Below are 24,784 nucleotides of genomic sequence, written 5' to 3' on the forward strand. Positions count from 1 at the left end.
GTGTCATTATTGCTAGCACGGCTATCTGTGCTTGTCTGACAAGAGATTCTCATCCTCGCTGTCTTCCTCCGACGACTCTGAAGCCTCCTGTGATCTATCCGTGGCATACTCACCTGACTCAGACCCTTCCTCCTCCTCACTGGCCGTCACTTCTTCGCTCGACTCACTTGACGTTGCATAAAAGTCATCAAGCGACGAGATACCAGTCAACTTCGACTTTGGCTTCGTTGCTGTAGTGCCATTGCCCTTGTCAAACGCTGGACTCGCTGACCGGGACGAAGTCACGCTGATGGTCGCACCACCCAGTGGACGCTGTGAGAGGTTGCGCGCAGCAGGAGGTTGTATCACGACGTTGCGCTCTTCAGCACCTTGTACGCACGTCGCCCAATCAGGCAAGGGACTGTAATTGTTGAGTGATCTTGCAACCATCATGCTAGTCGAGCCGAGCAAAAACTCTGAACGGCTGGCAGAGACTGTTGTTGCTTGAGGCACAGGCTTTTTAGAAAAGAGCAGCTTCTGCGTCAAAACCCAGTTGGGCGAGCTAGCGAGCACTTTGTATGTCCTCAGGCGGTCACGCAAATCGTAGGATGTGTCGTATCGACATAGGTGCATGAGGTGTGCGTACAGTTGAGGAACGCGGGAGTCAGCCATAGGCATGATGGGGGCTGGCGCTGGCCCGTCCACAATGGCAGCACTGCCTTCAGCAGTCTCAGCTGAATCAGTCAAGACCGCTCCGTTACCCTGAATCACGACTTCAGCCTCCAAAACTTGCTTGTCGGCTTCGTCGGCACCGGCCAGTACTTCATTCATTTCTTGAACATCCTCTTCATGTGAGTATTGACAATGAAGTGTGTACAATTTCACAGCCAGGATCACGATCTGTAGCCGGACAGACTCGTGTTCTTTTGCAAAGTGCTTGACACCAATTCGCAAGACATCAGGAACTACTCGCGGAAGGAGTGTCGCCTGTTCAGCTGCTAGCCAAAATATGCACGCCCGTGCCGCAGGCGCAACAATGTCATCAAGCGAGCGCAACAGCTTCTTGGTACTCTCTAGATGCTCAGTAGGATTCAATTGAATGAGCAAGCGCAATGACAAGACTGCTTCAGCGATGCGCGCACTGTTGGCAGATTGAAGATGAGAGAAGAGCAAGTCGACGCATGATGCCACAAACATCGGTTGACGCTGCGCACACTGACCAATGGCCCGTATCGCCGCACAGCTGAGTAGTACATTAGTCTCGTCTTTGGAGTACTGCTCGAGCTCGCCAAGCACCAATGCTGCATTACTCTCTGTAATCAGGAGGGTCAAAATCTCGAGCTTCAGAGTCCATACATCCTGCGCATCTCCAGGATACACAAGGAAGTGTTTCGCAAAAGGACTGAAGATGGTGGCGTGATCGAGGCACAATACCGCGATATTGGCCAGCACAATTTGCCGAATCTCAGCTGGTTGTCTGAGTTGCGCAACTAGCGGGCTTGCTAGCTTGTTGAGATCTGCGGGCACACCGAGATGTTGAATCGCTTGAGATGCAGCTAGGATGACAGCAGAGCTGCTGCTGTATAGTAAATTTTCGACTGACCTTAGCAAGAGTGCCAAATCTGCTTCTACTCTGGCTGAGCGTGTCGTTTCTTCGCTGTAAAAGTCTGCTTCATCCTTGTGAGGCTCCTCGACTGATGGCGATGTAAAGCAGGTTCTGGCGTAGCGGACAAGCACTCTCAGCACATTGACCTGTCCAAACTCGTCCATCTGTGAAAGCATGCCACAAGCTCGCCGGTAATGTGGATGGAGCAACTCTACCCTGTCACTTGCAAGCGCTTCATACGCTTCCACAGCTGAGCAAAAGACGGCCGCATCATCGTCGGCGAGGAGAATCTTGAGGATATCAAGCAATTGTTTCTGGAGGGTAGGATCCAATGCATAAGTTTTGACCAGAGCCATGGCAGCAGTCTTTCGCACATAGAAGGAAGAGTCCGCTTGACAACGCTTAATGGCCAGCAGGGCGATCCCGCTTATGGAGGGAACACGTATACTGGTCATTACGCGCAGGGCCAAGGCACGAACAAGCTGATTCTGATCAGAGAGCGCCTTTTGTATCGTGTTGATGGACAGTAGAGCTAGATCAGGCTGTGACTCTGCATAGCGAGTGATGTACAGGTAGACCAGCTTCCGAAGCTCCAAGCTTGAGCTTGCGACATTCTTAACGACACTTGCAAACCACACCGACATGTCCTCGCCGCGGGCTGACAGTACCAAGAGTCGTTGCATCCCATCAATCTTTTCGCGATCACTGCGCGCATCCAGCGCTTTGGCAAAGTCAAAGGAGCGACTGTCGTCTGCAGAGCCGGTAGTGGTGTACCGTGAGCCAACCGATTGAGCGGCTTCAAGCGTCAGGCCTCGTGCCTGTTCTGCTATAGCGGATACCTTAGATGCCCATTGCATGGCACGAGAGCTGAGCACATCAGCACTCATGCCTAGGGCAGTCTAATGCACTTCTGGTTTTGTGATGAAAGTCGAAGCCCTTGACGTCGTATTTTGTGGTTCTACTGAGCGCGCGACTCGCGAATTGACAGCAGCCAAGGACCTCGCCGCCAGACAACCACTAAGTTGCTGCTCTCCTGGTACCTATGAAGGTCGCTTTTATTCATCCTGATCTCGGCATTGGCGGTGCTGAGCGCCTTGTTGTCGATGCGGCACTTGGCTTGCAGAACAAAGGGCATAAGGTTGCCGTTTACACCTCCTACAGGGACTACAACCACTGTTTTGAGGAGGCTCGTGACGGTACGCTTGATGTACGTGTCAGGGGCGATACAGTGGTTCCTGCTAATCTGGGTGGACGCTTCTCCATACTCTGTGCTATGCTGCGTCAAATCCACTTGGCGCTTACGCTCATCATGGATGAGGATGAGTTCGATGTCATCTTCATTGATCAGCTCTCTGCTGCTATACCACTTTTGCAGTACAATCTCAAGGCGAAGGTGGTGTTTTACTGTCATTTCCCTGACAAACTGCTGTCAAGTCGGCAGAGTCTTCTCAAGAGAGTATACAGAATGCCATTTGATTTGATCGAAGGGGCAACGACAGGAGCAGCAGACACAATTTTGGTCAACTCCAAGTACACTGCTTCCATTTTTGCGCAATCGTTTCCGAGAATCGACAAGAAGCCACAGGTACTGTATCCGTGCGTTTCCAGTGATCATGAAGCGGAAACGAAAGCGTTGGACACGACTGGACTCAAATTCATTTTGTCACTCAATCGTTTCGAGAGAAAGAAGGACGTCGGACTAGCAATCAAAGCCTTCGCCAAACTGAAGGGTCGCAAGAGTAGCCCTTCTGCAGTATTGGTCATTGCAGGAGGCCACGATGCGCGTGTTGCAGAAAACGTCGCCACACTGAGCGAGCTGCAGAAGCTGTGTGGTACTCACTCTCTATTGCACAAGACGCTTCATCCGCCCTATTCGCTTCCACTCGCACTTTCGCAGCCCAAAGAAGGCGTCGATGTCATATTCATGCTTTCCATTCCTAAGCCCCTGAAATCAGCATTGCTGGCAGAGGCTTCCCTGCTTGCTTATACGCCTGCCAACGAACACTTTGGTATTGTGCCACTCGAAGCAATGCTTGCGTCCACCCTTGTACTAGCTCAGAACAGCGGTGGACCCCTCGAGACCGTGCAAGACGGAGTCACCGGTTACTTGAGGCCAGCAGATGCAGATGCTTGGAGTGAAGTCATGTTCAAGGCGCTTCAAGCCGATACTACAGAAGTACAGATGGGCAAACGAGCTCGAGAAGTTGTGCTGGAGCGCTTCAGCCAGGATCAATTCATCACTGACCTCGAAGATGTACTTCGAACCACGATTGCTCTGCCTGCACCACCACCAAAACCGCTGCTTTCTTGGAAAGTTGTTGGATCGCTTGTATTGGCATTCGTCTTGGGAATGGCGTGGTTCATTTACTTTGTGCTCATACCTTTGGAGATGAAGGAGCGTGCCGCCATGGACCTCGAAGCCCTTGCGGCGAAAGGGCAATGAGTCAATGGCTTTCGCCCTGAACACCGTCGGTCAGCATTCAGGGACCACAGACGTGAAACAGCACAGATATTAGTGTGCAGTCAATTACCCCTCTACATAACGTGACAATCGCAATTCACCAGAGGGTCGGCGTATGAGACGGTCGAAACTCTGATACTAGCTAGTTACAGAGAAGCTCTGCTAATCTGCAAGCAAATACTGATGAGTCAATTCGTCAAATTGTTCCAACTATACCACTGCATAAATATCATAGATCAACGCGTTCGCAAACCCTAGTCATTGGCAGGCTGTATCTCAAAGTAAATCCTTGAGATCTTCCACAGTCGGCATATCCTCATCCTCATCATCATTGAACAAGTCTTCAAACTCCTCAACAGACATGTCGCTGACTTGCATATTCATGCCACGCTTATAAGGCAAGATGACATTATCAATTTTGGACAAGACACCATTCTTGGCAGGAATATCTGAAACGCCAATGATGCGCCCATTGAAGACAATGCGTTTGAAGCGTCCCCACTCACCGACGTCCACCAGTACTTTCTCATTCTCAACAAGGGTGGAGAATTCATAGTGCTGCACGAGACCACGGCTGCGTGCTTCGTCACGCTTGATGGAGTCTGCCTCTTCCTTGTCATTTTGGACAACGTGGTCAGAGTAGAAGAGCGTGTTGGGCACCACGTGGTACTTGAGCAACTTTGTGAGTGTCGCCTTGCCACGGTCGGAGAAGAGGTAGGCATTGATACCAGGACCAAGCTTTGCGAAACCACGGTTGGAAGGAGCGAATACTGTGGCACCAACAGTCTCGTTCAGAGTGTCTACTACACCTGTCTTGTACGCAGCGTTGACGAAAGTGCTGAATCCTGCTGGTACGAGTTCTGCAATTTGGAGGATTGATGGAGGTGGGAAGAGCAAGTTGTCAACAGCATGGAGGACACCGTTGTTGGCAAAGACGTCAACGTAGATGATGCGTGCGTAGTAGTTCAAAGTAATGCCACGCAAGTTGATGTCGACGGCAAGACGCTGGTGTTGACCGATGGTGTCTTCCTTGTAGAGCGTTTCAAGTGTCTTGGCCCGTAGCACGCCACCTGCCGGAACGACAGTCGGCAAAGTGTGGTAGAGCAAGATCTTCTTCAGGTACTCTGCAGGAAGCTTGTGCTTCTCAAACTTCTCGAGGGCGCGATCGGTGGGCGCGAAGAGGGTCAAATTTGCAGCAGTCTTGTTCAGCTCTGCGACAATATGCTTGTCAGACTTTACAATATCGTGCAGAATGGTGAAGTACTTGGACTCCTCCAAAATTTGGTAGAGTGTCTTGTCACGCTGGTCATGGGGGTTATGGTGGCCTGGTGGTGGTGGATGAGGGTGCTCTCCTGGAGGGCCGTGAGGCGGACCATGATGAGGAGGTGGTGGATGAGGGCCCTCGCCAGGTCCATCCGGTCCGTGTGGGCCGTGATGAGGAGGAGGTGGATGAGGGTGCTCTTCAGGCCCACCTGGACCATGAAGAGGAGGCGGCGGACGAGGATGCTCTTGGTCCAATGCCTTGCGCATCCTACCACACGGCCCTGATCGGATCTCATCCCCACGCGTTCGCTTGTCAAACCAAGCGCGACCCGCCTTACTCCCCTTCAGAGACTTGAACCAATCTCCAGCAGAATGCCCCCCAGACATCTGGAGAGCTTCGTCCACGGCATCCTTGGCATTCTGGGTGTGCTTAAAAACAATTGACTCGGCATCTTCGACAAATGCCTGCGCGGTCTCTGTCAATTTGCTGGCCTTTTCATCCAACTTTGTGCGGACGAGGAAGGCGGAAGCTGTTCCAAGGAGGAATGCAGTAGTGAGCTTCATGTTCGCCTAGTCCGACCTACTGTGTAGTCTTGGGTCCTTGTGTACGTAAAGGCCTGACTGGGGGCTTGAGTCTTGGCGTCCTCGTTGCTTGTTTCACGTGCACTGACATCAGACGACCAAGAGCACAAAAGACCAGCAGTGGTCCAGCACTCTGTCCAGGACAGCCAAGGGCCTAGAGGGGAGAAAAGAGACAGAGCGTGGCATGAGCATCACAGTATAGACCAGTGCCCTCCATGCACCAAAAAGAAAGACAATGCCAGACAAGATAGCCCACACACGCTCCTCGTCGCGTTACCGCTTCTTTGGCGCATCGTCGCGTCCAGCATCCAGCGATCAGGCAGAGGCGCAACGACGTGCACATGCCAAGCGTAAACCGAGTCCTGCCTCCGCCCACAGCGCGCCATTCATCAGTGATCAAGTGCGACATGTTCCTCTCCAACCGCCTTCTACCGGTGTCGGCGCGTCATCGCATCATTCAAGGGAGACACGCGCGTCGCTTTTTGGCGATGATGAGTATCGCCATGTTCCAGGCAACGTTCATCTCCAGACGGATGATTCACTGGAACGCCTGATTTGTGCAACGGGTGCCATTCCACTCCTCCGACAAATGGCGACAGACTTGGCGTTTCGCGATGCGCAAATCACAGAAGTGCGTCGCGTTGCTGAGGAAAGGGAGAAGAGGCTCAAGCAGATGTTGTTCGATGCTGGTGTCTCGCGGTCTGATGTGGAACGTCGGCTTGCAGCGCCTTTGCAGCGACGTTCATCACGCGAGAGTCTCATGTCTCGCAAGAGTATTTTCAGCACAATAGATACCTTGGATGATCGGATACAAGACGCCATCACAAGTCGCGGCACATCAACACCGGAAGAGATACAGCCTGCAACGCCCGCTTTGCCTGCAGCAGAATTGTCTGAGCATCCGGTAGAGACACCTACGGGAGCAGCGGATAGCCCTGTCAGCAACGCAGTGCTCAAAAAACCATTAGACTCGCACCCTCATGAGCGCAGAAAACAATCTGTCACTGGCATCAAAACACAGGATTGGCTTCCTTCCGGCCTCCGAGAAACGGCGCATTCTGTCATGCCCAATACCGTGGCTGCAATTCCGCTCGCTGGTGTCGTGAAGCAGCACCTAGAACTCAAGACGTTCATCCCTGAGGCTGATCAACCACCGACCATGTTCCCGGCATGGAATGATGGACATATCCCTGGCAGCATCTTGACGGATAGGTTTGGCTTCAAGCTCTTCGATGAACGGTCAAAGCGACGGCAAGTCAGTGAGGCGTTTCTAAATATCAGCGATGATCAAACACCTGCGCGACCGATTGATTTGCAGCTACCAGAGTTTTCCTTGGTAGATGTAGACAATGTGGACGTGCCTATCAGCCCTGTTTCAATGGTTGCAAAGCCAGGCAGTCGGTCCAGCGAGTCGATGCCACTTGATGCACCAGCGACGAAAGACTCAATCGACGCGAAAGCGGACGAAGCTGCTTCCATGACAACCTCGAGCAGCCACAAGAATCTGCTCAACTTGACCAATATCGTGCAGTCACCGAAACCGCTCACACCGGAAACGACTCTCAACAAGCCCGATGCTGTCTTTCACCAGAACGACAATTCTCAAGCGCGTCTTTACATGCTCTCTCGACTCGATCTCTATGGTGCCGACAAATCCAAGGAAGAGGCTTGGGAACATTTCTTTGCTAAGACTCGTGAAGATAGAAGTAAGGCCGGTAAAGGTCTCTATGAGGAAGGTGACTTTCTGGAAGACGAGCTCATCGGTCTCGCTGGCTTGTCCAATAGTAAGATGGCCAAAGAGCGGCGCCGGGAGCTGTTGACCCTCATTTACAATGGTGTGCCGATGAGCTTGCGTCCCAAAATATGGGGCGAGTGCACCGGTGCTTACATGCTCAAAGAGCCCATGTACTACCAGGACTTGCTTTCGAATGGTCGCGATACAGATCTCATTTGTGTTCAGCAAATTGATATGGATGTGCATCGGACCATGCCAAGTAACGTCTTCTTCAATGGCAAAGGCCCGGGCGTTGAGAAACTGCGTCGCGTGCTCTTGGCCTTTTCTCGGCATAACCCTGAGGTTGGTTATTGCCAAGGCATGAATGCCATCGCTGCAACACTTCTGCTCACACATCCGACAGAGGAAGATGCCTTCTTTGTTCTCTGCTGCATCGTGGAGAAGATATTGCCACCTCGGTATTTCACGCCAGACCTGTTGACGAGTCGTGCGGATCAGATGGTGCTCAAGCATTTCGTCAAGGAGCTGTGCCATAAATTGCACAAGCACTTGGCGACCCTCTCCATTGACTTGGAGGCTATCACATTTGGCTGGTTTCTGAGCATCTTCACAGACTGCCTGCCTGCTGAGCTATTATTTCGCTGTTTCGATATTCTTTTCCTCGAAGGCCACGCATTTCTATTCGCCGTGGCCATCACCATCTTGCGCATCAATGAGAAGGCGTTGCTTGCGTGTTCATCGCAGGATCAGGTGTTTACGCTATTGAAGGATTTAGGGAAAGTGAGGGAAGCGAATATAGATGAGTTTATACGGATGACGGAGGTGTGCATGGCAGCAATGCGGAGTCATGCGCGTTTGGCTGTGGGAGCGTTGCAAGAGACGGCTGTGGAGCGTTTATTAGAGCAGGCTGCTGCTAACAAGCGTGCTCGTGAAGCAGAGAGTCCGTAGCTATCAGTAGAATGAGGCTCAATGGGTTTCGTCGTCCCTGAGTTTTGTTTCTTGAATTTGTCAGGCTGCGGCCGGAACTTGACTGGCAGCTCACGCATCACTGACGAGACACACAACGGCCATCACCTGCCTTCCTTGCAAGCTACAACAACAGACACTGCTAATCTAGACCACTCAACTCGACCCCTTCTTGCTCGACGCTATCCAGTCACAATCCTCATCAGCGCCGTGTCCTAGCCAACACGGACGCCCAGCCAACTTCAAATGACTGACGCGCAACCATCCCACACAACAGGCTCCTCCCTCTTCCGATCAAACCGCGTGCGCTCCGCCAGCACCAACGCGAGTCTCGATGATGCAAAGAAACCACAACAGCATTTCCCACAACGTCTCAGGAATTTGTTCAAACTCAATATACGTGATCGTAATCGAGACCGGAGCGTCTCAAGCCCGAAGCCAAGCTCACATGGTGGACATGCCGGTTTGAGCAAGACGGCTGGCTCACATGATGAAATGGGCGCTTTGGAGACACAGTCGGGAAGGGCGACGCCAGCGCTGGGTTTGCCGCTTGACGAGGGGTTACGAGGTCAGGATGGCAAGTTACGTCGCATTGCCTCTGCGCCGGATACCAAGAGCTTACTGACTGCGGCGCTTCAAGGAGATGGTAAAAGTACGTCGGGTTTATTGACAGCGGATGATGCCTTGCGGCCAACGACGAATGGGTCTGCCGTGACATTCGGATCTGTTCCCTTAACAGCATCGATTGATGGCGACGTCGGACAGCTGACACCTCCCACCGGAGAGACAAGCGATGCAGCGCTTGATGATGGTTCATCGCGATTGAATGCGAAAAAGACATTCAGACGCACGCACAGCAGTCATTCTATGCGCAGCCGCGCTGTTGAAGTCGGCCCTGACTCATTCGACAAGCTCAAGTTGCTCGGCAAGGGCGATGTTGGAAAAGTCTATCTTGTTCGTGAAAAGAAGACATCTCGTTTGTTTGCAATGAAGGTCCTGAGCAAATCAGAAATGATCAAGCGCAATAAGATCAAGCGTGCCTTGGCCGAGCAGGAAATTCTGGCAACCTCCAATCACCCATTCATTGTCACGCTGCATCATTCCTTTCAGAGTGACGAGAACCTGTATCTGTGTATGGAGTACTGCATGGGCGGCGAGTTTTTCCGGGCTCTGCAAAGCAGGCCTGGCAAGTGCTTGAAAGAAGAGGATGCCAAATTCTATGCTGCAGAGGTGACGGCCGCCCTGGAATACCTGCATCTGATGGGCTTCATCTATCGCGACTTGAAGCCAGAGAACATCCTCCTGCATCATACTGGGCACATCATGTTGTCAGACTTTGATCTCTCCAAACAATCGACAGCGCAAGGTGCGCCTGGCATGATTGTTTCTGCAAAGGGTACTACCATTCATTCATTGCCAGCTGTCGATACCAGATCTTGTGTTGGAGGATTCAGGACAAATTCGTTTGTCGGGACTGAAGAGTACATTGCACCTGAAGTCATCAACGGAAACGGCCACACTAGTGCAGTGGATTGGTGGACACTTGGCATCTTGCTCTATGAAATGCTGTTCAGCACAACGCCATTCAAAGGTAAGAACCGCAATATGACATTTGCCAAAATTCTCAAGAACGACGTTCCTTTCCCAGAGTCACCCCTGGGCCACCAAGTCTCTTCGAACTGCAAAAACGCAGTCAAGCGGCTCCTCATCAAAGACGAGCATAAGCGACTGGGCTCCAAAGCCGGTGCATCTGAAATCAAGACACAGCCCTTCTTCCGCAATATCCAATGGGCATTGCTTCGCCATACTAAACCACCCATTATACCACAACCTGGCAAGGGTATCGAGGCAACCAATTTCCGCGCTATGAAGGAAAGCATGAGCATTGATATTTGCAATGCAACCGCTATTACAACGACTGCTGCAGGTGTGCCGATGGGTGCACAAACGCCAAAAGGCTTGATTGACTTTGATCCCTTTGGTAATTTCAACAGCATCACGTTGCATCATGATGATACCGGCATCGTGCATCATATCGATGAAGACCACCGGCGTCGACAGAGTGGTGGACAAGATCTCGAGCAACCTATTCTTGGAGTCAAATAAACCACTTTGGCCCCACCGTGTCATTCATTCTTGTTTTTGCATAGTGTGTTTCATTGATCGAAAGTGTGTAGCAGTTGGCGCTTGCTCTTGCGGGATTCTAAATTGCTGTTCGCCTATATTCATGCTGTGCTCATACCTAGTGAACGTTGCGCCGCACAGTGCAAATCCATGCCTACATCTCTCAAGACTGCCATCTGGCGAGATACTGCTTCAAGGCACGCACGATACGTCTCCGAGTCTGGTTCAAGACCCCACGTCTGTGCATTGAAAAGCTTGGCAAATAATTCAACCTGGTTTGCCGACCAAGCAACGAACGCTGAAGTGGCACTAGCACTCTCTATAGAGTTGAAGAGGTCCTTGTTGGTCCCCAATAAGCCCATGGAGCTATTTTGGCCAGTCGGTAGGACAATGCTGGTAAAAGCATGCAGGTACGCATACGCTGACTGCTTGATCAGATGAAACGTGACAGTTGCCACGTCTGACAGATAAATAGGCAGATCGGCGTCAAAACTGACTTGCCTGCTGCGTTGCCGGATAGTGGCTGCGCGCGCATCCAAGTATGCCTTTCTCGCCGTCGAACTCGCGCCCATCGCAACTAGGAATCGGGCAAGTCGAACGACTGAATGTGGCTTGTGTGCTTCTGCAGCCAACTCTGCAGCAAGCAAGCGAGACAGGCGCTCGGCGCGTTCATCCAACTGGAGAGCCGTTAGTTGAGCGGCGAGATCTTGGGGTCCAGATTCTTGTACAAGCTGGCGACCTCGGCCGATTGAACGCACGGCTTGTTTGAATTGACGGTGCGCAATGCACTGATCGAGTTCATCAATACGTTCCCGTACAACTTCCAGATCAACTTCAGCATCCACCTGTGGGCTGTCCACACCAAGCCCTTGTTTGGATAGGCGTCGTGATAGCCGCTTGATTTGCGTCGCGCGTGTCACGTCGATTGCTTGTGCGTCGCCTTGCTGTGCCATTTGTTCTCCTCGTTCTCGCATTGACGCTTGTAGTTCTCCTAGCTCATGCTTGGCGGCCTTTAGCATCACGGCCTTTTCCTCCACTGTATTGGCACGGAATGCAAACTTTTCGCGACTGCCAGACATGCGTACTGAGATGGCATCCTCCATGCCTTCTTCATCGAAGCCGCTCAGCCGTATCTCCTGAAGGGGGAAGCATTGTTCAGCAATAAGACGATGGCCTGATCCACTTGGCTTGGGCCTTTTTGCAGCGACAAGCAAGTGATCATTCAACAAGACCAGGTGGACCTTCCCTTTTGGCCTCCACGTGGCAGCATTCAGTTCTGCCCAAGCGCCTGACTCGCGCACAACTCGACGACCCTCGTCCGCTGGTAGAAACTTTTGAGAGCCTTCTATCTGCTGCCAAAGTGCTTGGAGGTGATACTTGTTGAGCTGGTGAAAGTCAACAATGGAATTGCGCTGACCTCGTCGAGAAGTGCCTTGCACGGCCGGCGAAGCGCCATTACTTGGGCCTTGTTGTTGATCGGCAGAGGTTATGGCTGCTTCAGCGTCTTCTGTTAGTGTCGTTGTGACGGTTTGTAATTCGCCGAGCAAGTCTCGTAGGCTAGCCATGTCTGCTTGAATTGTGCCAATCTCCTTGCTAATAATGATAAAGTCCTTGTAGTTATTGAAGACGTTCTTCTGCATCTCGTCATTGACTGCTTCCCCATTGTCACGCAAATTGCGATAGAAGCCATCCAACTCTTCCGGCGAAGCGCTTGCCAGCATCTGCTTGACATATGCATCAGCATTAAAATTGGGATCGCGAAACACCTTTGGGTCAAAGGCCGGGCGCGAGCGAGACTGCCCAGCTGCTCGAGCTTCTAGCTTCTCCTGCTGCCGTTGTTGATGCTGTTGCCGCGCCTCTTGCGGGATGATGGGCGTTCTGTGGTTGGTGATATTCTGCATAGCGTTCGATGGGAGCGGCTGACTAGGCATCAGGTTGATTGGATGAGAGATCTTTGTAGAGAGTCTACGCTTGATTCTGTCTTGCACTCTGTTCTTCTCTTTGGAGCCAACTTCTGGAGGCCCTCCATCAAACAGAGACTTGCGACGCGGCGCATCTTTTGAGCTCTTCTTCTTGCGTAGCGACGGCAGTCCGTTAGAGGACATGACTTGAGCTTGTAGCGTTCCTACAGTAGCAAATTGCTTGTGAATAGCAGAACCAGAGAACGAGATAGAGACTCAGAGGGTCGCTTGTGATGATTCGGTTGAGTCTGGGTGTAGCCGACACTGAATGACTGCAACGACCACCCGAGTTTGAAGATTTTAAAGCACAAGCCAAGACACCGCTCTATCCTATCTGCCATCTACGAGCCATGGAAGTCAATAGGACCACCATCCTTGCAGGTGTGACGACAGTCGCCGTGGGTGTTGTAGCATACGCCGCCTACTTCGACTACAGGCGCCGCAACGACCCGACATTCCGTAAAGCCATTCGGCGAGAGCAGAAGCGTGTGTCATCCCTCGAGAAGGAGAAAGCGCGCGAGGCCCAGGTGGGAGAGGAAGAGACCCTCAAGAGGGCTCATAGGCAGGCAATGGATGAGCCTCTGCCATCTTCGCCAGAGGAGAAGGAGCAGGCCTTCATGCAGGAAGTGGCTCGCGGAGAGCAGCTCTATGCGTTGGGCGAGTCAAGCAAATATGACGCTGCTATATGCTTCTACAGGGCACTCAAAATGTATCCCCAGCCTGAGGAGCTCACCAGGATTTACGCTCAAACGATCCCACCGGTATGCTTCCCTTTTGGTTTGATCATTTGCTAATTAGTCGCAGCACGTCTTTGAAGTGGTGCTCAAGCTCGTCAAGCTTGACGATGAAGAGCGTGAGGAGTCTCTCAATGAAAAGGTCGAATAAGATAGGCGCCATCGTGACCACAGACCCGCTATTGGATATAAACGCAGTTCAGCTCATTGTGCATCCCCTTTCACTGACCGATGGATTCGCTGTGGTTGATGAGCAGTGAGCAAATCTGACATGCAGCTTCCCAGTCCGCCGGGACTCAAAGGATGAATGTCCATGTAGAGATGAACAGCATTGAGTCTGAAAATTGTCATGTGTCACTTGCTCGTGGAAGGTCTCTCAGTGTGGCCGACCTGATAGTCGCCGGCGACTTCTTGAGCTGAGACTGGATATCCAGAGGCAGCTGAGGATGCTGTACGTGAATGCCTCCTTGAGTGTGAAAACGTCCTCGTGCCTGAATCAACTCAATCAAGACTCTGATCGTCGCGAACCACAAATTCTGCAGCGCGTCGCGCTTTTGACTTCTCACCACCACTATAGCGCGCTTTCAGTACGGAGTGTACCGCTATGTATCTTCCCTCTCCAGTCATTATAGACAATTGGACGCACGGGAAGTAGTACAGGTATGCTCCAAGCTTAACCCTAAGTACTGCAGTTGTCTTGAAGAGATGTGCTGGCGCGAGGCTTCATCTCGGCTCAAAAGCAAAGCTTTCGAGGATGCTACTCTTGTATGTCGATGGCTCAGACTTCCCAGGAGTTGCGGACCTTTGTTGGTACTACATACGAAGCTTCTTGTACTGCGCCCTAGCAATCTCGTCGGAAATCTAGCCGCGCTTGGCAACAATGGGTGTTGTCGGGTCTGCTACTAGACAGCGAGCTATCCGCAACGTGCAAGATGCTTTCCCCAGTCGACCCGCTGAACTCTCGGAAAGGAAGTCTGAATTGCAAGCGCGGCGTCCAGTCATCTCAAGTCTTCCTTGGATACCCCTCACGTCTGCACTGGGCTTCAATGACGTTCCAGGCAGAAGTCACTGCAAAGTCAGTGGCTTTTCCCTTGGCACTATGTATTGTGTGCTTTCAGTCGCGGATCTCTTCCTTGAGACGACAGACGATAGGCCCACCCTCCAGGCCTGCTTTTGTTCTCGCATCAGCAGGGGTTCTTTCATCGTTTGATGATGCTGGGGGAGGCCACCTCAAACAAACCCAAGGCTTAGGCTTCTCCGCTCCATGTCCCTTCTTCGAGATGGTGTCTCTTCGTTGGATTGCTTCCCAGCGTGGGCGTCATGCTTGTTGGAAGGGCAGGTATGCGAGTGAACAGGAAGGCGGTCTTTTTTTGGACATGCGTCGTCTGCTTCCGGCCCATCTATGTGTTGGGAATTCTTGCTTGGTTACTCATATCTGCCGGGCCAAACGAAAATGACCACGCGGTCTGCTATACCTCATCACATACGATCGCACCAGGACCAGCGATTTGGATGGTCCCTCAGTATTGCTTGTTTGACATTCAACAAAGTGGCAAGAGGTCTGGGTACTTGTGATGGACCCTCCCCTTCTGGAGGAGTCAGATGCCTTGGCTCGTCTGATCAAGTCATTCAGATTCCCTTGTTGCTTTGTTGAACCAAACGCAGCTGCAATGCCCTCAAATTCTTGGATCTTTTTTCGAGTCATCTTGGCTCTTGGTTCATTGCTGCTGCGAAAGTAGCGCAGTGACGATGCATCCCTCTGGGGGTGCTCCTTTTATTCTTTTTGCCTAGATTTGTGTGCTGTATGCAGCGTCAAGTCGAGGAAAATAGGATCAAAAGCTTGCTATAGTCTAGTCTAGCTCGAGCCTTCGCAGGAGATACTCAATCTCTACTTCTTTTGTGAGTGGAATGACAAAGTTCTCGTACATCCGCACGACCGTCTCGACATCGACCTTGCCAGGGGCTTCCGCGCTATCCAAATCTGCGGGATCCCGGCCATAATTACGGGCCTTCTTTTCGAGTCGTGCAAGGACCTGCTGTTCAACTGCAGCATTGGTGATACCCTTGGTCAAGCCCTCAATATCCTTCTCCTGAATCATCTTTGTGTACTTTTCCCGCTCCGCCAGGAATTTGACTTCAGCAACAAATTTACCAAAGTGGATACGACGTGACAAGGCCTGAAGACACTCGACGTCGCACACGGCTGCTGAGCCATAGTTTTCCAATCGCTCGCCCTGGTCACCGCCTACATTGCTTTCACACAGCTTTGGCACGATTTTTTCTAGGTAGAATTCCTTGATTTTGTGGTTGACGCTCACTCCATCTGCCTTGATGAGTGAAGGGTACTGGAGTGGTGGGATGATGGGTTCCGGTAGATTGGAGGAGAAGGCATACTCATCAGGCGATTGGTAGCGGCGGACGAGGGCATGAGCTTGCTCAGACTTTTCCAGCACAAAGTCCAAGAAGGAGCCATCAAAGTCCTTAATAGGAATAGCACCTGGTTTATAGATAGTACCGTTTTGAGGAAACTGAGCACGTTCAATGAGCTTGAAGATGATTGTATCTTCTTGCCGGATGAGGGCATAGCGAATATTGGCCAAGTTGAGCGGTTTCTCCGCGAGCAAATCCATACTGATCAGTCCCATGGATTGGTTCCTGCTTCACACTCCTTTATAGATGGGCTGGGGATGGAGAGCTACTGTTGGATGTTGGGCAGTCGTGTTGGGTTGCGAAGTGTCAGGAGCGTGCGCGTGTCAATTGCAAAAGTCTAAACTGTAGAACTAATGACCACAAACGTCGCATACCGTGCAATGTCTGGCATACAGGCGTACAGGAATCTCATCAGATCAGCTCAGATAGCCTTCAAGGGTGCGCAGACTACTCATCATCCAAAGCATCGGCTCTAACCAAGTCCAGGTGATGCGCCTATCTTGACTGCAGCGCGACAAGAGATCCGCAAAAACTTCGACTCCGCGCGATCCATGTCGCCTGATGAACAGGCCATCAAGCTAGAGCATGCTAAGGAGGTTGCGAAGATCCTGCGGACGAACGTTGTGCAGGGAAAGCGGAAAGCAGATGCAGCAGCGGCTGAGGAAGGTTCAGAGACGTACAAGCTGAGAATCCACAAGGACATCGAGCTGGGCGACAATGAAAGCATCAAGAAGGCCAAGTCAAAGGAAGCAGCGGCTGGAAGGAGCGGAGGTTGTCAGGGGCAGTAGTGTTCATCCTTGTCAAATTGTCGATAGATCAGTTCAGAGCGTGCATAGCGAGTCGTTCTTTAAACCTTAGCCCACCACACCTTTCATGCTACAGCATCGATAGTTCTTATCTGATGCCCCGAGCTCTCAATATCGCTGTACTCGGCTGCTGTCATGGCGAGCTGCATCAAATTTACCGCTCCATTGCCGAGCGATCAGCTCAAGCAGCTCCTATCGACCTTCTCATCATCGGTGGTGACTTTCAAGCCGTCAGGAATCACGCAGACCTCTCATGTATGTCTGTTCCAGACAAGTACAAACGCCTCGGTAACTTCCACCAGTACTATAGTGGCAAGGCGAAAGCGCCTGTTCTGACACTGTTTGTTGGTGGCAATCACGAATCGAGTGCATACATGCAGGAACTCTACCATGGCGGCTGGGTAGCGCCTAACATTTACTACCTAGGTAGTGCTGGTATCGTTCGCTACAAGGGACTTCGTATTGCTGGTATCTCTGGAATATGGCAGAAAGAGCATTACATACGCGGCTACAACGAGTGTCCGCCGTATACGTCTTCGTCACTTCGCAGTGTTTACCATGTTCGTCAATTCGAGGTACAACGATTGCTAGCAGCACATCAAGCACAACCTGGGATTGACATCTTTCTCAGCCATGACTGGCCAAGGGGAATCGAGCAGCATGGCGATACGGCAGCCTTGCTCAAGAAGAAACCGTTCTTCAAAGCAGAAGTTGCGCGTAATGATCTGGGCAGTCCAGCGAACGAAACACTCCTGGCGGGTATCAAGCCGAGATATTGGTTCTCGGCACATTTGCATGTACGATTCCAAGCAGAGGTCGTGCATGGAGAGAGTAAGAAGCGTTCGCGAGAAGCGACCCCGCCTGTGTCGAGCACAGGCAGGGAGTTGGTAGCGAATCCGGACGAGATAACAGTGGATTTTGACGACGACGACGAAGAGGATGTCTCAGAGGCCAAGGATCCAAATGAGATACAATTGGAACTGAGTGATGACGAGGTGGCTGCTGAAAGCAAGCCATCACGGGCAATCCAATCCTTGGAAGAGTACAAGAAGCAAGTTCTACAGCGCTACAAGCTGAACGAGACGCCAAGCAGCAAGCCAGACTCGACGCAATTTCTTGCATTGGACAAGTGCTTGCCTCGTCGCCAGTACCTCGAGTATATCAGTATCGAAACGACAGAGGAGAGCAGCGATGACCTTTGCTATGACCCAACATGGCTTGCGACCACACGAGCGATGGCGCCATACTTCTCCACGGGTGCGTATCAATGTGAATTACCGGACCCTGTCCAGCTGCAGGCAGAGATTGCCGAAGCGAGACGATGGCTGGATGCCAAGCACCTTGATCTGACTATCCCACACAACTTTGAACGGACTGCTCCGGCGGAAGATCTGTCGAGCGCAAAACGAACAAAAGGTATGCGCGTGCAGGGTCGCGAACCGCAACTAACAGTAGTGCATGTGTACAACAATCCACAGACTAGCAAGTTTGTTGAGATGCTCGAAATTCCGAATCCTTTTGTGAAAGTAGGTTCAGGGTGGGAACCTCGGCCAGCTCGCAAAGTAGCTCAGTGAGCAGCTTTGGACTTACCGTCTTGTTCGCCGAGTGTTCGCAAGTAGATACAACCTTCCTGCTGAACAGGAAGTGACTTTCCTGTTCCTTCTGCATTGGTTCCCATGGCCAGGGTCTTTGCATCAGCACTGAAAGCCAAGCAGCTGACGCTCTTTCCGATACTGCCAAATAGCTTGACGCGTCGTTTCGCTTTAATATCCCACATGGCCACAACACCATCACCGCCACCTGTTGCGAATGACCCATGCTTTGGGTGAAAGGCAACAGCATTGACTGGATAGACGACATCCTCCTTTTCATCAAGCTCAGCGCCTTGAATGACTTCCTTCTGTCGATGACATTTGAATGCGTATTTACGCGCTTGTATCTCCTCTGCCGCATCGAAGAACTCAACTGCGACACGGCCTTCAATCGAGGTACTGACGAAGCCTGTATTATCCGGTGTGCACTGGACCGTGCGCGTCATGAACTTGAGGGAGCTTTCACGCCGCTGCATGGGTGGCACTTGGCTACTTGGCATTTGCTGTTCCATTGCTGCTCGCAACTCTGCAAGCTGATATAAATGAACCGCACGGTTTGCCATTGCCACGACGAGGACATCATTGGAGCATGACAACTTGAAGCACTTTTCAGGCAATGTGAGGATGAGTGCTGGTTTTGAATCGTCCGTCAATGCGTGAATATCGCGAATATGAAGGGTCTTATCCCAACTCCCCGTCAATAAAAGCATGTGCTGCTTACTGAAACAGCACGAGGAGACGGCTTGCGTGTGACGGGTGTAGAGATGGAGGAGGGGTTGCTTGTTGCCGCGTCCAAGGTTGAGTAATTTGACGGATCCATCGAGGGATGCAGCGATTGCGTGGTTGCCATCGATAAAGCACGCGTCTAGGATGGGTGCACGGAGGTGAATATCGACGTAGGGCTCGAGTGGCTGGTCTGATGCGCTGGAGGCAGCTGTATCGTAGACGCGTAGATGGCCATCCCAGCTGCTAGAGAGGAGGACGGTGGATGAGTCTGGTGAGAACTCGAGGGAGCTAATACTATCTGATGGGCCCTGAAGTGAGCGTAGGGCAGTCATAAGTCGTCTCTGGGTCTATAGCTTCAGGTTGTCGGTGTCCTTTGCCTTGTTGATGTCTTGTCGCCTTGTTTACTTTCTCTTCTTCGTTGTCTCAAAGGCGAAAAAGAAATTCGAGAAGCAGAAATGACGAAGCCTTCACTTAGTTCACTGTAATACTCACTCTGCATTCTCTGCTAGTACATGATGGCAGAGCCTCAGGAACAAGTCGTCACTGCACCTCAAGTATTTGCAACTATCGGCGACCAGGCAGAATCAGGCGACTATGACGAAAATAAGGTCGTGGACGAAATTGAGTCCATGTGCATGAATTGCCACGAGAATGGCATGACAAAGCTGCTGCTCACTGTCATTCCCTTCTTCAAAGAAGTCATCTTGATGTCCTTTGAGTGCCCGCATTGTCACTTCAAAAACAGCGAGATCCAAGCGGCAGGACAGATCCAGGAGCGTGGATCGCGATATTCACTTCGGGTGATGAACAAGGAGGACATGGACCGCCAAGTCGTCAAGTCAGAGTCATGCGTTTGTCGCTTTGTTGAACTTGATGTTGAGATTCCAGCACAACGCGGTCAACTGACAACAGTCGAAGGCCTGCTTGGCAATGTCCTCGAAGATCTTGCCGTTGGCCAGGACGTACGCAAAACAGAGCAGCCGGAAGCATATGAAAAGATCTCTGCGTTCTTGGAGAAAGGACGAGCCATGCTCGAAGGTAAAGCGCTGCCTTTTACAGTCATTGTGGATGATATTGCGGGCAACTCATGGATTGAGCCAAAGCAGTCAGATGCGCAACATACATGGAACAGGGTCGACTATCTGCGCTCACCTGCACAAAATGCAAAGCTAGGTTTGGGAAATCCTGAAGCGCCTGATGTGGATGACATTCATCCAGATGAAGTCCATACCTTCCCTGCGTCATGCCCTTCGTGTGCGCGTCCATGCGATACTCACATGAAGCTTGTGGATATCCCACACTTCAAAGAGGTGGTCATCATGTCTACAGCCTGTGATGGCTGTGGCTACAAATCGAATGAAGTCAAGACAGGTGGTGCCATTCCGAATGAAGGTCGTAAAATCACCTTTCAAGTGGAAGATGCGGATGACTTGGCCCTTGATATCCTCAAGAGTGAGAGTTGCGCCATGTCATGTCCAGAGCTGTCGCTTGATTTGCATCCAGGAACACTCGGTGGTCGTTTCACAACGATTGAGGGATTATTGGCACAAGTCTATGATGAACTCTATGGCCGCGTCTACTCTGCTGGTAGTGACTCGCGGACGTCGGATGAACGAACACGGTGGGAAGGGTTCTTGAAGAAGCTGACTATGGCGCGAGAGGGTAAACTGCCCTTTACGCTGATTTTGGATGATCCACTGGCGGCTTCTTACCTGCAGAACCCATATGCGCCTGAACCGAACCCACAGATGACGGTCGAGACGTATGAGCGGACAGAAGAGCAGAATGAGGACTATGGTCTGAATGATATTCGGACGAGTGGATATGAAGCAGATCACCAGGAGGAATTGCTGGCACAACAGCGAGACCGTGTTGTGGAAGGAGGCGAGGAACCTGCGTATCCCGAAGGTGCTCCTGCTGCTTGACAGTATCTATAGTGGATGATGAAGCATACATATGGGAGTGAAGGTAGTCAAAGTAGTCTTGATGCTGCTCGTTTGGATATTTGCGGCAACTGTGGCTGGAAAGGCGGGACAACGAGGGGAAACACTCTCGACACCAGACACCATAGGCACTGCGCTCTCCCGGGGCCCTTGCGAGTGCTGATTAAGGCAGGCAGCGAGTAGTCGCTTCCAACGCTTGCGCTAGATTGGCTTGCACTGCTCTCCTAGCAGCTACGTGGGAGCAAACAGCGACTAGCATCCACTCTTTCATCGTCTTGCGACATTGCGGCACGCTGCAGAAGGAACCAGCGCGCGCAGCTCTCCACCGGACATCAATCTTGTGACCTGATACCTGTTTGGAACAAAGCATCGCATCTTACGGCATTTCCGCTCATTGTTTGTCAAGGTCAAACGACTTCTGCTGCTCCTTAGTTCCAGTCTTTTCAGCGCTTCTCTTCCCAGTCTATGCAGCCTCCCACAATGAGTACATCATCAGCGAACGGTACAAGCGATACGATCCTAGTGACGGGCGGCGCGGGTTACATTGGCTCTCACACGGTGGTGGAACTACTGAATGCCGGCAAGAAGGTGGTCGTTATTGACAACTTCGCCAACAGCTCACTCGAGTCCATCAATCGCATTGAAGCCATTTCAGGCAAACGCCCTGCGTTTCACCAAGTAGACATCACAGACTACACGGCGCTGCATTATGTCTTTCAGCAGCACAAAATTGACAGTGTCATTCATTTTGCAGCACTCAAGGCCGTTGGCGAGTCTGCAGTCATCCCGTTAGAATACTACCGCGTCAATATCGGAGGCACCATCACATTGTTGCGTGCAATGAGCGATAATGGCGTCAAGAGTATTGTCTTTTCAAGTTCCGCGACAGTCTACGGGGACGCTACACGTTTCCCAGATATGATTCCCATCCCAGAAGATTGTCCTGCTGGTCCAACCAACCCATATGGACGATCCAAAATGGCGACAGAAATGGTCATTCAAGATCACTGTGCCGCGAATCCAGAGTGGAGTGCGGCGTTGTTGCGATACTTCAATCCAGGTGGTGCGCATCCGTCGGGGCTGTTGGGAGAAGATCCATTGGGAGTACCCAATAATCTCCTGCCATATGCTGCGCAAGTCGCCGTGGGAAGGCGCCCGTTTCTGAGTGTGTTTGGTGATGACTATGATACAAAGGATGGAACGCCAATTCGCGACTATATACATGTGGGTGATCTCGCTGTCGCACATCTCAAGGCTTGTGAAAAAATACAGCAAGGACAACGAGGGTGGCGCGCTTGGAATATTGGCACAGGCCATGGCTCGACTGTGCTTGAGGTGGTTGATTCCTTCAGCAGGGCTGTTGGACACAAAATTAATGTCCAGATTGCTCCACGACGTGCAGGTGATGTCCTCAACTTGACAGCGAAAGTGGATCTTGCAGAAAGAGAGCTTGGCTTCAAGACAAAATTCACGTTGCAGGATATCTGCGATGATACATGGCGTTTCATTGCAAAGAATCCCAAGGGTATGAATCCAGACAAGCATGCAGGATCACCCGGTATGATGCCCACCGAGTATATTCGCCAAAAGGACGACACCAAGCTTCCAGGGGAAGAGCACAGCAAGTGTTTTATCTGTGGCAAATGATGAGAATTCTCTCGCGACGGCTTAATGACATCCAAGCATTATACTTCTTCATCTCCATAGGGGCATCTCATAGCTCTAATTCTTTCTTCCCACAAGTATCTCGTCGCTGCCTCCTGTCGTCGCGCTTTATTTTTTGTTTGGCGCCAACAGAATGGTTCATTTGCTCCACCACGCCTAGCAGAAGCAGACAAGCCCCGCAAAGGGTGTCCTCCAGGCCAGGGCCCGTGAGCTCTCTTGCTCTAGAGACGTGTCGCCAAGTATGGCCCATGCTTTTGCAGAGCGCGCTGAAAGCGATGTCGAGGGAGCAGCCGAGTACGCGCCACTGCTAGGCGATCTCAAATCAGACAACTTGGACGATGTCCCCGTCTTTCGCTTGACGCACGCGCTTCGTGAAGATATCAACGAGGCAGTCGATACGTCGCTTACCTGGGATCAGCTGAAATCACCACAACTCAACAGTTTTCTCGTCCGTCCACTTTTGCTTAAATGTCGCGACAAGCGTACACGCGCCATCATCTTTTCGCTCTTGACAAATTGCGTCCAGTATCGGCGTGAAGCAGAGGAAGATGCTGCAAGGCAGGGTGTGAATATGACGCGAGCTTTGGCGTGTGAGTTGCTGGCCGTCAAGACGCTCAAGGAGTTTTCACCGCGCGAGCTCATTGATGTCTTGACCTTCGATTTCTTTCCGTTACAAGGTGACCCTCGATGGCAGGGAAAGCAAGCACCGCGCAGTCAGCGCATCTCAGCTCTTGAACTGGCCATCAAGGCGCAGGCCAAGAAGTTTCTCTCGAGTCCGCTCGTTGTGCAAGTTCTTGAGAATATCTGGAAGGGTAATATCGTCTTTCACGGCGCCAGCGACAAGGATGCTCAATTTCTTCCGCATCGGATGCGGAAAGCGGCTCAGACCTATGATGCGCGTGAAGCGTCCATCTTCAAACTCTCTAGGCTGCGTGTACCTCGTTATCGCCACTGGATGCAAACATTCTCTTTTGCCATCCTTCTAGGGCTTGTTATCGCTGTACTCATGGAAAGAAGCCTAGAGATACGGCCTCTTGAGATTGTCATGGTGGTCTATGCTGTCGGCTTCATGATTGATGAAATCGTAGGTCTCAATGATACTGGATCCTCTCTGTTCCTCTCAAATCTCTGGAACACCTTCGACGTTCTCAGTCTCATCTTCTTCATTGCATTCTTTGCCCTACGCATATGGGGCCTCGTTTTCTGGCGCGACACAGACGCAAAGTACTTTGCGTATGATTTGCTCGCCATCAACACAGTTTTCCTCACACCAAGGCTCTTCTCTGCGCTTGACCACACTCGACAGTTCAGTCAGATGCTTATTGCTTTTCAGCGCATGGCCATTGATTTGCTTACTTCCGTTCTGTTCATCCTCATCTTTTTCGCTGGCTTCTTTCTGGCACTTTCTCTCGCGTTCGCTCGCAACATCTACTCTGCAAAAGACATTGCATTCAAGCTCTTGCAGCTCATCTTTGGCTTCTCTCCTGCTGCGTGGGAGTTACTTCCGCAGATCAATTGGATCGGCAAGCTTTTACTCATCACCTTCATGATCAACACAAACTACCTCGTGGTCACGATTCTTGTTTCAGTCTTGTCAACCACATTTGCAGCCGTCATCAGTAACGCTCATGAGGAACATCAGTACCTGTTTGCTCTCAATACGATCTTGGCAGTCAAATCGGATGCTCTCTTCTTTTACCAGGCGCCCCTAAACCTCATTGAGTGGCTGCTTGCCCCTCTCGTCCTGGTTTTGCCACGAAGCAAGTATATTCGCATCAACCGCTACTTCATCAAATTCACCCATTTCTTCTTCTTGGCCGCCATATTTTTATTTGAGCGCTTCTATCTACGCCCAAGGGCATTTGTGCCACAAGATTTACTTCTTGCACGAACGCACTCTATTGACACGATGCGTGCACCGCTGCTTGGAGTCCACAATCCGCAAGCACAAGCACTCTTGCTTGGCGACGGCGCTGCCTCTCGACAAGATTATCAACAACCTGAAGCAGCACCACAACGACTGGTCAGCGGTACATTCTTTGGTCATCGCCTGAGGCGCGAAAGTGATGCACAGCGCAATTCTGAGTTGATTCTTAATCAAGTCTTTAGTCAGACAGATCATGCTCGTCGACAGCAAGGGTATGGTGCTATGCATCAAGATCGTGTTCGCGCCGGCGGTAGACCTGGCATGGGTGGGAGAGCGTATGGACA

The 24,784-nt window shown here is 51.4% G+C and overlaps 12 protein-coding genes across 12 annotated transcripts; 7 read left to right on the plus strand and 5 right to left on the minus strand.

Moving 5' to 3' along the window:
- Positions 1–537: 537 nt before the first annotated feature.
- Positions 538–2,442, minus strand: BCR37DRAFT_344445 (Clathrin/coatomer adaptor, adaptin-like protein; the record flags this gene model as incomplete). The annotated part of the gene is made up of 2 exons (XM_040867563.1): positions 538–665; positions 843–2,442. Coding segments are annotated over 2 exons (1,728 nt in total), but the record flags the coding sequence as incomplete, so codon positions are not given.
- A 188-nt stretch (positions 2,443–2,630) lies between these two features.
- Positions 2,631–3,731, plus strand: BCR37DRAFT_341310 (uncharacterized protein; the record flags this gene model as incomplete). Its single annotated transcript, XM_040867392.1, has 1 exon — positions 2,631–3,731. A coding segment is annotated over one exon (1,101 nt), but the record flags the coding sequence as incomplete, so codon positions are not given.
- A 147-nt stretch (positions 3,732–3,878) lies between these two features.
- On the minus strand, positions 3,879–6,338 carry BCR37DRAFT_377294 (FAS1 domain-containing protein). Its single transcript, XM_040868781.1, has one exon. It carries the CDS (start codon positions 5,871–5,873, stop codon positions 4,323–4,325), a length of 1,551 nt encoding a protein of 516 aa, XP_040727089.1. The 5' UTR covers positions 5,874–6,338; the 3' UTR covers positions 3,879–4,322.
- On the plus strand, positions 6,127–10,698 carry BCR37DRAFT_391377 (uncharacterized protein; the record flags this gene model as incomplete). Its single annotated transcript, XM_040871003.1, has 2 exons — positions 6,127–8,566; positions 8,870–10,698. 2 exons carry the CDS (start codon positions 6,127–6,129, stop codon positions 10,696–10,698), a joined length of 4,269 nt encoding a protein of 1,422 aa, XP_040727090.1.
- On the minus strand, positions 10,568–12,924 carry BCR37DRAFT_244013 (Cullin repeat-like-containing domain protein). The gene has a single exon (XM_040866574.1). It carries the CDS (start codon positions 12,819–12,821, stop codon positions 10,818–10,820), a length of 2,004 nt encoding a protein of 667 aa, XP_040727091.1. The 5' UTR covers positions 12,822–12,924; the 3' UTR covers positions 10,568–10,817.
- BCR37DRAFT_243557 (mitochondrial outer membrane translocase complex, subunit Tom20 domain-containing protein) lies at positions 12,925–13,953 on the plus strand. The gene is made up of 2 exons (XM_040866572.1): positions 12,925–13,438; positions 13,482–13,953. The coding sequence occupies exons 1-2, from the start codon at positions 13,028–13,030 to the stop codon at positions 13,560–13,562; spliced, it is 492 nt and encodes a 163-aa protein (XP_040727092.1). The 5' UTR covers positions 12,925–13,027; the 3' UTR covers positions 13,563–13,953.
- A 1,308-nt stretch (positions 13,954–15,261) lies between these two features.
- Positions 15,262–16,041, minus strand: BCR37DRAFT_402071 (chorismate mutase; the record flags this gene model as incomplete). Its single annotated transcript, XM_040871886.1, has 1 exon — positions 15,262–16,041. One exon carries the CDS (start codon positions 16,039–16,041, stop codon positions 15,262–15,264), a length of 780 nt encoding a protein of 259 aa, XP_040727093.1.
- Positions 16,042–16,221: 180 nt separating this feature from the next.
- BCR37DRAFT_391381 (uncharacterized protein) lies at positions 16,222–16,629 on the plus strand (the record flags this gene model as incomplete). Its single annotated transcript, XM_040871004.1, has 2 exons — positions 16,222–16,279; positions 16,328–16,629. 2 exons carry the CDS (start codon positions 16,222–16,224, stop codon positions 16,627–16,629), a joined length of 360 nt encoding a protein of 119 aa, XP_040727094.1.
- A 113-nt stretch (positions 16,630–16,742) lies between these two features.
- Positions 16,743–18,221, plus strand: BCR37DRAFT_402072 (lariat debranching enzyme, C-terminal domain-containing protein; the record flags this gene model as incomplete). Its single annotated transcript, XM_040871887.1, has 2 exons — positions 16,743–18,063; positions 18,103–18,221. The coding sequence occupies 2 exons, from the start codon at positions 16,743–16,745 to the stop codon at positions 18,219–18,221; spliced, it is 1,440 nt and encodes a 479-aa protein (XP_040727095.1).
- A 95-nt stretch (positions 18,222–18,316) lies between these two features.
- Positions 18,317–19,276, minus strand: BCR37DRAFT_332770 (nuclear pore complex subunit; the record flags this gene model as incomplete). The annotated part of the gene is made up of 1 exon (XM_040867075.1): positions 18,317–19,276. A coding segment is annotated over one exon (960 nt), but the record flags the coding sequence as incomplete, so codon positions are not given.
- Positions 19,277–19,401: 125 nt separating this feature from the next.
- On the plus strand, positions 19,402–20,977 carry BCR37DRAFT_244332 (ZPR1 zinc-finger domain-containing protein). The gene has a single exon (XM_040866579.1). The coding sequence runs from the start codon at positions 19,478–19,480 to the stop codon at positions 20,888–20,890; it is 1,413 nt and encodes a 470-aa protein (XP_040727097.1). The 5' UTR covers positions 19,402–19,477; the 3' UTR covers positions 20,891–20,977.
- A 411-nt stretch (positions 20,978–21,388) lies between these two features.
- Positions 21,389–22,884, plus strand: BCR37DRAFT_402075 (uncharacterized protein; the record flags this gene model as incomplete). The annotated part of the gene is made up of 3 exons (XM_040871888.1): positions 21,389–22,310; positions 22,332–22,433; positions 22,799–22,884. The coding sequence occupies 3 exons, from the start codon at positions 21,389–21,391 to the stop codon at positions 22,882–22,884; spliced, it is 1,110 nt and encodes a 369-aa protein (XP_040727098.1).
- Positions 22,885–24,784: the final 1,900 nt, after the last annotated feature.

The sequence above is a fragment of the Protomyces lactucae-debilis genome (assembly GCF_002105105.1).
Source record: "Protomyces lactucae-debilis strain 12-1054 chromosome Unknown BCR37scaffold_4, whole genome shotgun sequence".
NCBI lineage: Eukaryota > Fungi > Ascomycota > Taphrinomycetes > Taphrinales > Protomycetaceae > Protomyces > Protomyces lactucae-debilis.